Here is a 14,000-nt window from a genome sequence, read left to right on the forward strand (position 1 = left end):
CTTGCTTAATTGCAGCACATGTTTCACATTCGTGAATAACCTGGGCAATAGTGTCCATCGTTAAGTCCACCCCTCGGTCACGAGCCCATCTATGTGTTGCATCTCTGCCTTGATGGCCTGAGGTGTCATGGGCCCACCGGGCTAAAAATAATTCACCCTTATGTTGCCAATCCAAGTCCATCTGAGCCACTTTAATCTTAGCAGCTTTATCCACTTGCTGGTTATTCTGGTGTTCCTCAGTGGCCCGACTCTTGGGTACATGAGCATCTACGTGGCGTACCTTCACCACCAGGTTCTGCACCCGAGCAGCGATATCTTGCCACAATGCAGCAGCCCAGATGGGTTTACTTCTGCGTTGCCAGTTGCTCTGCTTCCATTGCTGCAACCACCCCCACAGGGCATTTGCCACCATCCATGAGTCAGTATAGAGATAAAGTACTGGCCATTTTTCTCGTTCAGCAATGTCCAAGGCCAGCTGGATGGCTTTCACCTCTGCAAACTGACTCGATTCACCCTCTCCCTCAGCAGTTTCTGCAACTTGTCGCAGGGGACTCCACACAGCTGCCTTCCATCTCCGATGCTTTCCCACAATACGGCAGGACCCATCAGTAAACAAGGCATATTGCTTTTCACTCTCTGACAGTTCATTATATGGTGGGGCCTCTTCAGCACGCGTCACCTCCTCTTCTGGTGACATCCCAAAATCTTTGCCCTCTGGCCAGTCCATGATGACTTCTAGAATTCCTGGACGACTGGGATTTCCTATTCGAGCTCGCTGTGTAATTAGTGCGGCCCACTTACTCCATGTAGCATCAGTTGCATGATGTGTAGAGGAGACCCTGCCTTTGAACATCCAGCCCAGCACAGGCAACCGGGGTGCCAGGAGGAGCTGCGCTTCAGTTCCAATCACTTCTGAGGCAGCTCGAACCCCTTCATAGGCTGCCAGTATCTCTTTTTCAGTGGGAGTGTAGCTGGCCTCGGATCCTTTATATCCCCGACTCCAAAAGCCAAGGGGTCGACCTCGAGTCTCCCCTGGAGCTTTCTGCCAGAGGCTCCAGGTAGGACCATTCTCCCCAGCTGCGGTATAGAGCACATTTTTCAGATCTGGCCCGGCCCGGACTGGTCCAAGGGCTACTGCATGAACTATTTCTCGTTTAATTTGTTCAAAGGCTTGTTGTTGCTCAGGGCCCCATTTGAAATCATTCTTCTTCCGGGTCACGTGGTAGAGAGGGCTTACAATCAGACTGTAATTTGGGATGTGCATTCTCCAGAACCCCACAACACCTAAGAAAGCTTGTGTTTCTTTCTTGTTAGTTGGTGGAGACATTGCTGTTATCTTGTTGATCACGTCTGTGGGGATCTGGCGGCGTCCATCTTGCCATTTTATTCCCAAAAATTGAATCTCCTGTGCAGGTCCCTTGACCTTATTCCGTTTTATGGCAAAACCGGCCTTCAGCAGGATTTGGATTATTTTCCTCCCTTTCTCAAAAACTTCTTCTGCTGTATCACCCCACACGATGATGTCATCAATGTATTGCAGGTGTTCTGGAGCTTGCCCCTGTTCCAGTGCAGTCTGGATCAATCCATGGCAGATGGTAGGGCTGTGTTTCCACCCCTGGGGCAGTCGGTTCCAAGTGTACTGGACGCCCCTCCAAGTGAAAGCAAACTGTGGCCTGCATTCTGCTGCCAAAGGGATTGAGAAAAATGCATTGGCAATGTCAATTGTGGCATACCACTTGGCTGCCTTTGACTCCAGTTCATACTGAAGTTCTAACATGTCCGGTACGGCAGCACTCAATGGTGGTGTGACTTCGTTCAGGCCACGATAGTCTACTGTTAATCTCCACTCTCCATTAGACTTTTGCACTGGCCATATGGGGCTATTAAAGGGTGAGCGGGTCCTGCTGATCACTCCTTGGCTCTCCAGTCTGCGGATCAGCTTATGGATGGGAATCAAGGAGTCTCGGTTGGTGCGATATTGCCGCCGGTGCACTGTTGTGGTTGCAATTGGCACTTGTTGTTCTTCGACCTTCAGCAACCCCACAGCAGAAGGATCCTCTGAGAGACCGGGTAAGGTGGACAGCTGCTTAATTTCCTCTGTCTCCAAGGCAGCGATACCAAAAGCCCATCTATACCCTTTTGGGTCTTTGAAATACCCTCTCCTGAGATAGTCTATGCCAAGGATGCATGGAGCCCCTGGACCAGTTACAATGGGGTGCTTTTGCCACTTCCTCCCAGTCAGGCTGATTTCAGCTTCCAGCATAGTTAACGCTTGGGATCCTCCTGTCACTCCAGAAATAGAAATGCGTTTCACCCCTTGATACCTTGATGGCATCAGAGTACACTGTGCACCGGTATCTACTAGAGCCTTATACTTCTGTGGGACTGATGTGCCAGGCCATCTGATCCACACAGTCCAGTAAACCCGATTATCCCTCTCCTCCACCTGGCTGGAGGCAGGGCCCCTCTAATAGTGATCACAAAATTCTCCACTTCTGTCTTGTAGAAAGGGATTAGTATTCCTTATCACAGGAGCTGGAGTAAAATCAGCTCTTTCGCTCCATCTGGGAAACTGCTCGCCAGAGACTGGAGCAGCAGCTTTCCTGGGAGGATCATCCTTGACCATTGTTCTCCTCTTCAGTTCACGCACCCGTTGCTCCAGAGCTGAAGTAGGTTTTCCATCCCACTTTCTCATGTCTTCTCCATGATCCCGCAGGTAAAACCATAGGGTGGCCCGTGGCGTGTACCTCCTATATTTTCTTTCTCGAGCAGTAGGGCGCCTTCTGTTGATAGCTGAGACATGGGTTGGTACGCGTGGAGAGCTGGATAGATCGGATAAATCGTCTCTCAATTGTTTGAACTCCTGGGACAGTTTTTCCACAGCTGAAATGATGGAAGGGGTGAGATTGTCTTCGAACTCTCGGAGTTGACGAATCAGGAAATCCACTGTTGGTGATACTCCGTCATTCCAGGTCATTGATGCCAATGTGTGGGCATATGATGATGGCGCACTCCGTGTAAGTTTCCGCCACATGGGTCGTGTACATTCGACTTCATCTGGGTCTACGGATGTGTTCCTGGAGTCCGGCCTACGATAGATCATCTCTATAATGGCTGATTCCCTCAGGGACTGGATGCCTTTCTCTATCGTGGTCCAGTTGGCTGAGCGATTCGTAATATCGTCTTTGTAGGGAAAACCTTTCCTTCACAGCTGCCAGGAGCCGCCTCCAAAGACTGAGGGCTCGCTTCTCTCTTGCAATCGCTTTGTCAATTCCTCCTTCCTTAGCAAGTGATCCCAGCTGCTTGGCTTCCCTACCTTCTAGTTCATGACCGTCGGCCCCATTGTCCCAGCACCGGAGCAACCAGGTGACAATGTGCTCCCCTGGAAGACGGGTGAAATCTTTTCGCATATTCCGTAGTTCGGTTGAGGTCCGGGGTCGAGAAGTCACCTCTTCTTCTTCTTCCTCTTCCTCTGACCCACGTAGTAGTAACTCTTGTTCAGGTGCTGTTGCATATAGTAATGGCACTGGGTCTTCATCTTTCTTCACTTTGCAGGTTGCTCTTTGTGCCTTTCGTCTGCTTTTGCTTACAGGGGCAACAGACATTGTCACAAACTGGACATTTGGTTTAGCTGCAGTGTTTGTCACTGTGGTTGGAGTGGCTGCAGTGTCTGCCACTAGGATTGGAGTGGTTGCAATGTCTATTGCTGGGGTTGGTGCAGCTGTTGTGCTTGGGAGTTGAGTAACACCAACAGCTGCATTATCTGTTGCTCTTGGGGTTTGAGTAGCTACTGTGCTTGTCACTGGGGTTGGTGTAGCTGCAGTGCTTGGAGTAGCCATATTGTCTGTTGCTGTCGGGGTTTGAATAGCTACTGTGCATGTCACTGGGGTTGGTGTAGCTGTGGTGCTTGGAGTAGCTATATTGTCTGTTGCTGTTGGGGTTTGAGTAGCTACTGTGCTTGTCACTGGGGTTGGTGTAGCTGCAGTGCTTGGAGTAGCCATATTGTCTGTTGCTGTCGGGGTTTGAATAGCTACTGTGCATGTCACTGGGGTTGGTGTAGCTGTGGTGCTTGGAGTAGCTATATTGTCTGTTGCTGTCGGGGTTTGAGTAGCTACTGTGCTTGTCACTGGGGTTGGTGTGGCTGCGGTGCTTGGAGTAGCCACATTGTCTGTTGCTGTCGGGGTTTGAGTAGCTGTTGTGCTTGTCACTGGGGTTGGTGTAACTGCTGTATTTGAAGTTGGAGTAGTTGCGTTGTCTGTTGTGGTCAGGGTTTGAGTAGCTGTTGTGCTTGTCACTGGGGTTGATGTAGCTGCTGTACTTGGAGTAGCTGTGTTGACTGTTGTGGTCAGGGTCTGAGTAGCTGCTGTGCTTGTAGTTGGCATAGCTGCGTTGTCTGTTGCTTTGCCATCAGATCCAGAGACATTTTTTTCCCTTTGAAGGTGCTGGATAGTGTTGAGCAGGGCTCTGTAGGCATAGGCCAAGCCCCAGCATGTTGCCAAAATTTGTCCCTCTCTGGTATAACCAGGACGACAGCACACCTCGTTTAAGTGTTTTACTAGTGTTTCCGGATGTTGCACTTGTTCAGTGGTGAAGTTCCAAAGCACTGGAGGGGCCCACTGGCCTAGGTACTTGCCCATACTATCCCACACACCCTGCCACTCATAACTGTCCAGCCTCAGGGAAAATCTCCTGGTGGTCCTCCTATATCGTCGTCTAACCCTAGACCAGATTCGAACCTGATACTGCTGAATTTTTGACATTAAACAAAATAGGATGTTCCTACGACGGGATGGCCGTGGGTAAAACACACTCCGTATGTTTGCCAACATGCTGATCCCCAGCACAATCAGCAGGCAGGTTTCAAGGGTACTCAAAGGCCATCTAAAACCTTCAGAACTCTCAACTGCTGTTGCAAATAGGCTGGTGGGGGAACGGGGGGTGAAAGAGAATGCTTCCTTCGTAAGTTTACCCCCCGAGGAGAAAAAAAAAGATATGCAATTGCTAAAATATTTCATTATATACCTCCCAATGTATAGTGGTGATGGCCACGCTGGAAGCACAAACCAGACCAGTTTCATGATCAATGAGTCTATTGTATTACAAGTCATTACCATGAAGTACAGTGAAACAAGAACCTTAGCCCAGGCCCCCCAGCCGATAAACGCTAAAACAGCAAATAGTGGCTGTAAGTAAGGTACAACATGCTGAAATTCTGAGATCAAGCGCAACAAGTCTGAGAGCCAAATAATCACCATTGTGACAAGTAGTAACAATGAATTCTTATCACAAATATGATTAAACACACTCTGGTCAGATCTGTCGTTATCTCAACCTTTCGTGCCCCACGTTGGGCGCCAAAAAGAACTGTCGTGGTTTGAGCCCAGCCGGTAACTCAGAACCACACAGCCGCTCGCTCACTCCCCCCCCCCACCTTCTTCCTCCCCCCGCTCCCGGAGGGATGGGGAGGAGAATGGGAAGAATGTAACTCCCACGGGTTGAGATAAGAGCAGTCCCGCAACTAAGGTATAACACAAAACCACTACTGCTACCACCAATGATAATAACAATTAGTGAAATAACAAGGGGAGAGGATACAATTGCTCAGCACCCGCCGACCGATACCCAGCCCGACCCGAGCAGTGATCAGGGCCTTCCGGGTAACTCCCCCCGGTTTATATACTGGGCATGACGTGCTGTGGTATGGAATACCCCTTTGGCTAGTTTGGGTCAGGTGTCCTGTCTCTGCTTCCTCCCGGCTTCCCCTCCTCCCTGGCAAAGCATGAGACTGAGAAAGTCCTTGGTTGGAATAAACATTACTTAGCAACAACTAAAAACATCGGTGTTATCAGCGTTGTTCCCAGGCTGAAAGTTAAAAAACACAGCACTGCACCAGCTACTAAGCAGGAGAAAAATGACTGCTATAGCTGAACCCAGGACATGGGGGCAGAAAGTTTGGGGTGTCCTACTCACACACACTGTTTCCACTGATGCTCCCAGCTGTTACTATCTTGCTAGGAGTGGGCCACAGTAGTCCCACAGGTGAGATGCCAGGATGAAATACCGTTCTTAAGATCATAGTCAAGTGGCCTCAGTGCTACCTAAATTGTTGATGCTTTAATGATGGAGAAAGCTCTGTGTTTTGAAAGACTTCTGAAGAGAGTCAAAGGGCCTGAGGAAGGCACTAGCCACTGAGAAGTACTACACAGAGGGCTTATCTGTGAGTTGGACTACCTATAGTGTTCCTTGCACTGTCGATCTGATGGAGTACTAACTTACAGGAAGTCTACAAGTAAATATGTTCTTGAGTGTCAGAATCTCAATGTCACTGAAGTGAGATTTTCTCTTAAGTCACTACCTTTGCTTCTTTGAAATCCACATCTGAATACCCAACTGAAACCCTTGCCTTTCTGAAGTCAGTGACACAAGCTCCTTTATGGTTTATTTATTTAAAAGGCTGAGTTATTTATTGTTTTTCCTGTCCGTTTTCTTTTCCAGACAATATCTGTGGGAGTGCAGACACAGTACAAAGTGATTAGGGTACAACCTGGAGTGAAGTATGTTGTTCAGGTCCGTTGCATGTTAGACCTTGGAAAATGGAGTGAGTGGAGCTCTGAAAGACGCATTCAGATTCCCAAAGGTGAGCGGATGATTGCTGTTCTGTTAATTGTTTTTAAATTCTAGCTCGCTTAGTGTTGTGAAAGGTGCCTAAATGGCAGCCCTGAAAACCTGGTTCCTCACACAGATACTTCATAATGCTGGGGGAACATCTAGTGCATCTTACACATACTTCGTGTGTAACCACATTTTAGTCCTATTGATCCACTCAGGATCCTCTGCTCAAACTGGCTATGACAAACAGACTGGGATTTACTAGGAAGTCACTTCTGATACAGGTGTGCCTAAATAATCTATTGCTCCTCTCCCTTTATTTAAAAATCATGTTGATTTCATCTGCCACTGTAGATACCAGGTAATGGTACTTGTGTAGGAATCATTCATTTGTTCATTAGTAACCGAAATGAAAGCACTGCCTTGTCTGACAGAGCGTAACATTTGCAGCTACTATCACATGGAAATAATTATCTGTTTTGTGGGTTTGAGTGGATACATTAAATATGCATGACATCCTGTCTTGTCAGACACTTTAGCCAAATCTTCTGTCGCTGATTGTATTATTCAGTATTTGACATGGAGATTGCTGAAGTACTGTTAATAAAAAAGTACTTTCTAAATGTCCCATTTTCATATTTAGCAATTTAGAGGTTAGGCAATTAGAAATTTGGAAAATCAATGTCCCTACTCTACATAGTAGAAAATATATATTATTGATGTAATAGGACCATATTTTGCCACAAATACATAACTGCAAAAGTTTCAATCCCATCTTTTGACTGGCATCCTATTAAAAATCTAAACATTTTCCTCTGTGCTACTCAAAGTGCTTTGCTTGATTATATAAAAACATTATCAGGAATCCAAATAATTATAAATTGCTTGGCAGCAGTCACAGGAGTAGCCTAAGTACTGAGCATAATGTCACTTTACAAGGAAATATGAGAACTGCTTCTTTGTATCTTTGAAGTCACTCCACATAGGTAATTCAAAAGAAAATTACTGGCAAGAACATAAACAAATAGGCAAACACCTTCTTTCTTTTTTTCCTGTAAAAGCCAAAACAAATTACAGGATATTTTTTAAATAATCAGAAGCATCTTAAAACACATTTTTTTAAAGAAAAAATTGTTTATGTTGCAAACAGATTGGATAGCAGAGTGTATTTTAAATCATTTATAGAACATGCTATAGGAGTCACTGAGCAGCCCTTATTCAGATCTGGATTTAGAGAAGCGCTAAATCCAGGGAACCAAAACATAGCTCCTCAGCACAGCTGCAGTAAGAAAGGATTTTTAATCCAGGTCAAAGTAGCAGCTGCTGCCCTAACCACTGAACAGTTCTTCCTTTCCTATGCTAATATGAAGCAAAAGCTTTTCTTTCCTTGTAGAAAAAAAAGAGTATTTTGCTGTGCTCTGCTTGCCATCGTTTTGTAAGTTCAGAGTTGACATAACGCATTAAACTTACTAACCAGTTCATTTCTTTATATTTTAACAGGACAGTCGCCTCCTGAAAAGCCTACAATAATAAAATGCCGTTCTCCAGAAAAGGAAACATTTACTTGTTGGTGGAAACCTGCTTCAAATGGAGGATATCCTATTAACCACACTTTGCTTTACAGCAAAGAAGGGTAATAAGCTGTGTGCAATTATTCAGTATTTTATTGGAACATCCTGGAGAACTAATCCTGATGGGTTTTGCTTTTAGAAGTTGTCATTTTCCATGGGACATGGTTTTGTCCAAGTGATGCATTCTGGAATAGCACTAAGGTTGAAATAAGGTCTCTCTATAATGTCAGGTTTTTCAAATTTCAGTGAATTCTTCTGCCTTGAAAGACAGATTGCCTTGAAAGGTGCCATGGTGCAGCAACTACATAATAGCATGCACAGTCCTGTAGATCTTCAGCCACACAGTCCCAGAAATAAAACTTTCCAAAATGATCAGATACTAAAATTTTCATCTTCTGATAATGCTTATTTTGCACAAGTATTCATAGGCTATGAAAGCCTCCTGGTTTCTGCTGTAATCTTGGTCCTGAAACTTAGATCAAGTGCTAAACATTCATTTTAAAGGAGTAGTGAATATTTTGTTTGGGTCCTGTGAACTATTTTTGGTTCACCCAGCACTGCTCAGCCTTGCACTGCCCCAACTGGATGCTAAACTCTGTATGTGTTAGCTGTATGAAAGCCAGGTCTTATTGCAAAAAGACAACTACTGGTCCAGCCAGCCAGGGCAAAGTGTGAGGTCCACATCCACAACTTTCTCTTTTGTACTGTGCCTCTCAGAGGAGCATTGAAACAAGTACTACATACTCCACTTTCTCTCCTATCCCTGCTCCGTTGGGAACCTTGGCAATGGATTTGGAGAACAGGTACAAAGTAGATGTTTTTGAGGAACAGGTGATGAAAGACCAAAATTCTGAAAGCATATTAAAACGCAGAACTCATGTAAGTGTGAAATGAACTTTGGAAATACTCAGTTTTTTAATAGATGGGTTAGAAGACTTCACAATCACTTCTACTGGCTCTCTGGAACCTGTAAGGACTATGCAAAGCGTAATGGCATTCAGAAAAGTAAGAGCTGCACTCTATTAGCCCACTGCTGCATCTACACAGCCTAAATTCTTCAAGTTTTGTAGTCTTTATTTTGGGGGGGGAAATGCTTACTACAGTCTCTGGAATTGTCCAAGGACTCTTTAGTCTGAAAAGAGTTTTCCAATTTCTTTACATTGCCAGGCATGAAGAATCTGACCCAGCCCTAAATAATGCTGAACTACTAGTAATCAGTCAAGTGTTACAGTCTGTGTAATCACACAGTCTAATCACTGTAATTCTTTCATTTCAGAGAAGAACAAGTTTATGAATGTCCAGACTACAGAACTGCAGGCCCCAATTCATGCTACTTTGATAAAAAGCACACCTCTTTCTGGACCATATACAATATTACTGTGAAAGCAACAAATGAAATGGGAAGTAACGTCTCTGATCCTCATTATGTGGATGTGACTTACATAGGTAACAGATAAAAAGCATTTCTGTGGAACCAAATAATTCATGAGTATATGTTTTAAGAATTTTAATTCCAGCTTTTCTCATGTATGTATTATATCCAAGTTGAAAAATTGTAAGAACAAATAAGATCTTATCTTGCTTACTGAGAAAAAGGATCAGCCACCAGCAAAACAGAATAGACAAAGACCACCAACATTCCACCCAAACAAACTATAAACAACACCAGAGCCGCAAAAGAAACACCTAAACTTAATAACCACCCACAGCCCACAACATGTGGTGTAATAATGAATTAATATTCATCCCTTTACTGTTTTATTTTCAAAGGAAACCTAAAAATTCTAAAAGCTTTAAAAATGCATTCAGATAAGAATTTATCGGTTTTCCGTATTTCTTGCAGTCAAGCCTTAAGAAACATCATCCAGCTAAAATCTTTTTTCCATTCTACCAGCAACTGAAACCAAATTGATCTTTTAACTAATAACACTTAAATTTGATTTGCCTAAAAGTAGTTTCCAGACCCAAGAGAAGCTGAATTAGTGTTTTTTATAGCAGTGTACTGGTAATCTCTTTTCTCAGAGTTTTTCCACAGAGTGACTGTTTACAAGGATTTAGGTATTTTTCTAAGGGAATGGAACATTATCATCAACAAACATTTTGTTATCAAGGGTCTGGCTGCTGAGAGTCTGGCAGCTAGAGAAAAGGCTTTACATTTTACCTCTATGCCCTGACTACTTGATGAAGCTTTGTATGAGTGATAAAATACATGCACAATGTGCACAAGCTTTACCTCTGAACTGAGGAAGCTGCAAGCCTGACTGTAGTAGAAACCTGCATTCCATTTTGGATTATTTTTGAAATATAGACTGGGGTTTAATATTACTGGTTTTATTTTTAAATATCCTTACATATGCATGTAGGGATCACGCTGTTGTGTTTTCTGACTGTAAAAGATGGGGTGGGCTTCAGGTTTCATCAGCTACATCTGTGTTTTCAGCAGTCCGAAATATATATGCCAACTTTGATACAATTATGGGAAAACACAGCTTTCATAACACAGCATTGAAGATGTTAACTTTGAAACACAGTTGGAAAAGCAACAATAAATGTAACGTAAGAAAAATTTATTTCTGGTGATAAATGATTAAAGCAAATCTCAACACAAACTCAACATATGAACTGTTCTTCAGGGTTTTTTTTAAATTTATAAATCCGTGCTTACTTTATCAGGAAACTCTTGATCCCTGTATTCCAGCTCCATTTCTAAATGACTAGACACAAGAAGTGGTAACTCACCACTTACACCATTTGATATTCCTACTATGCAAGGAAAAAATAATTTAGACTCCTACTGACAGTTCTTTTATTTTAACAGTACAGCCAGATCCTCCTGTGAATATAACTTTGGAATTAAAAAAGTCAGTAAATAGAAAACCATATCTAATCTTGACATGGTCTCCACCCCCACTGGCTGATGTCAGATCTGGATGGCTTACCCTTGAATATGAGTTGCGACTAAAGCCTCAAGAAGGAGAGGAATGGGAGGTGAGGATGTTGCAAGTTTTCACTAGATGGTGTTTTCTGGTCAATTAGATTTTGTCAGCCAGGTCACACACCTGAGAGTAATGAAGCAGGCACAGTGAATAGTTCATCGTTTTTCAAAAGTGCTTGTGTGTAATCTGCAGTTACCTGCTGAGACTACTGGTATCTCAGATGCTGTTGTGTGATAGCAGGTGATAAAGTATTTTTAATTGTGGCCATTATGTATTAACTGCATTGGCATTACAGTTTAAATCGTTTGTTCTCATTTAGCCGGGATTCTTTTTGATAGCTTGTTCTTAACTACAAGTACTTCTTAGGTAACAGAAAGCTCAGTGACATTATGTAAAATCATATAAGTTTGTACAAATAGCCACTGGATGATGGTTGTCATGGCCACATAGTAATTGAATACTTCCAGGATGTGCAACTCACACAACTGGGCAGCAAACTAAATACTACAGCTATTCATGTTTGGCTGCATGCCCTTCTTGTCTGCTGCAGTACTTTCCAGACATCTCTGTATCTCCTCCTTCCTTCCTCCTGCCACTGAACTTCCCACCCCCTTGCCATTGAAGATCCACTTTTTAATACCCTGTGCAGTCCCACCAACTCCACATTTCTTCTTTTCTCTTTTCATTTTCTTCCCCATCTCTGTTCGTTGCCACTTACCACTGTAGTTCCCACCATTAGCATTGTTCCTTCCTGTTTGCCCTGTGCTCGTGATGTGTTTTTGTAGCAGTTTAATTTGCTCAGTATACCAGAGGCAGATCTCATTCCCACTCAATTATGTTAGAAAGCTGAACTATAGAAATAAAATAAATGTACCATTAGTCTATGCCTGCATGACAATTACTAGGAAGCTATCCTGATTTGTTCTATATTCCCAGCTTCATTATGAAGATTTAAAGCCAGCTGTGATTTTCACAGAAAAATGTCTCAATTTTATAGGCATTTTACGATTTTTATTTAATTTCCAGACTGTTTTTGTTGGACAGCAAACACAGTATAAAATGTTTAGTTTAAATCCTGGGAAGACATACATTATGCAGATTCATTGCAAACCAGATCACCATGGATCATGGAGTGAATGGAGCCCAGAAAAGTATATTCAAATCCCGACTGGTGAGTGGCCAGGCATCCCTTCAGTAATTGTTTGTTGTTACATGGAAGTTCACATAATACTTCTGTTAGCTGTTTGTGGCACCTTTGCAGATTGACATCCCATAGTTTCCCTGGGACAGGTAAGATCATTGCTAAGGTAACTGAATTCTCAGTGTCCGTGCACCTTACCAGTCAGCTTTCCCCTTTGTTACTTTTTGGAGTTACGAAGCTAAATCAATTCCTTTACTTACTTAAACAATGTCTTTTCTGTTTAGTGCCTCATTTGTTCTCATGATGGTAGTTTTTAATTAAAAGATTACCAGTAACTGCATTAAAACTGCTACATAGAAAACAAAGAGTGGCTGCCTTTAAACAGTAACAGCTTACAATTACGTTTTATCTGGAATGAAATTGAAATAAACACCTCAATGTAAAAAGTGTTATGTTACCATAGAAATCCTTAAAAATATCTAGTCCTAGATCATTTAAGCCACCATTTAATTAATTGTATGATATATATTTGGTAATTAAAGGACTACAGTATTGGAGTAATTTGATTTGAACCCAATTGCTATAACTGGTTGTGACAAAATTTCCCTCTTCGTACATTTTTGTATCATTTTTCCAAGAGAGTTTATTTCCTGCACAGTGCTATTAATAAAAAGCATATTTATTATCAGACACTACAATGATTGTTGAGATCCACCTATGCTAGTAAAGGTCTCTACATTCAATACTACATTTGGCAGTTTGGACCAATTTTTAAAATAAAAGTAATTTGAGACCTTTTTTGCATGCTGACTATGCATACGGCAGATGTGCATCTTTAAATAATTCTGTTTGTTTCTTAGAATATAGAGTAAAAGATATGGTTGTGTGGATCGTCGTTGGTGTCTTGTCATCTCTTATATGTTTAATCATGAGCTGGATAATGATTTTGAAAGGGTACAGGTAAGTCACCAATTTCACAATTGCATGGAGTTGAAAATGTCAGCAACCTTTTTAAAAATAGACTTCTAACATTTGATTCAACTTCCTATAGGTTTTGTGTTCTCTTATAAACTACAAGTTACAGGTATTTGACTTTAAATTTGCAGCTGATAGCAAGGTATTTCTGTTCTCTTGGGAAAGCAGGCTAAATTCTGAATTGGTAAATACATGTCTCTATTAGATCTGACTATCTTGGATAGCCATGTAAGTATTCAGCAGATGTAATTTGGAGCATCGCTGCCTCTGTAGAAGACACACCTTTTGGTTTTGACCTGATTTTCTAAAGGAAACAAAGTTATATGTTCTTTCTGCTCACCTGTCTGCCAGTTCCCAAATAATTTATTAGAACACTGGCTAAGTTCAATCATCAGCTCTGAAATCAGAGACAGTTGTCATAAATCATCGCTTTTTTACAAGTCTTGCAAAAATACTGGCTGAGTAGAAGAGATAGAAAGCATAGATGGAAAAGCCATCAGAAGTCACTCATCATAAATCCTGTTTAGCAGTAGTCAGTTGATAAGTATGGCAGTCATGTGAAGTAGTGGTAGTCAGGTGAAGTTCCCGACGACTAGAAAAAGGGTAATATAACCCCCATTTTCAAAAAGGAGAAAATGGATGACCCAGGGAGCTACAGGCCAGTCAGTCTCACTTCTGTGCCTGGCAAAATCTTGGAGCATATTCTCCTGGAAAGCATGCTAAGGCGCATGAAAAACAATGCAGTGGTTGGTGACAGCCAACATGGCT

The 14,000-nt window shown here is 42.6% G+C and overlaps 1 protein-coding gene across 2 annotated transcripts in view; it reads left to right on the forward strand.

Annotated features, from left to right (window-relative positions):
• The window catches only part of PRLR (prolactin receptor), a 157,855-nt gene that overhangs the window by 137,913 nt on the left and 5,942 nt on the right, over positions 1-14,000 (forward strand). For both annotated transcript variants that reach the window (XM_030470009.1, XM_030470010.1), the window contains 6 exons: positions 6,496-6,637; positions 8,110-8,242; positions 9,457-9,626; positions 10,999-11,168; positions 12,143-12,287; positions 13,118-13,217. In XM_030470009.1, coding sequence (XP_030325869.1) covers positions 6,496-6,637; positions 8,110-8,242; positions 9,457-9,626; positions 10,999-11,168; positions 12,143-12,287; positions 13,118-13,217 — 860 coding nt within the window. The remainder of the gene's footprint in view (positions 1-6,495; positions 6,638-8,109; positions 8,243-9,456; positions 9,627-10,998; positions 11,169-12,142; positions 12,288-13,117; positions 13,218-14,000) is intronic.

This window comes from Strigops habroptila, chromosome Z (assembly GCF_004027225.2).
Source record: "Strigops habroptila isolate Jane chromosome Z, bStrHab1.2.pri, whole genome shotgun sequence".
NCBI classification, from domain to species: Eukaryota; Metazoa; Chordata; class Aves; order Psittaciformes; family Psittacidae; genus Strigops; species Strigops habroptila.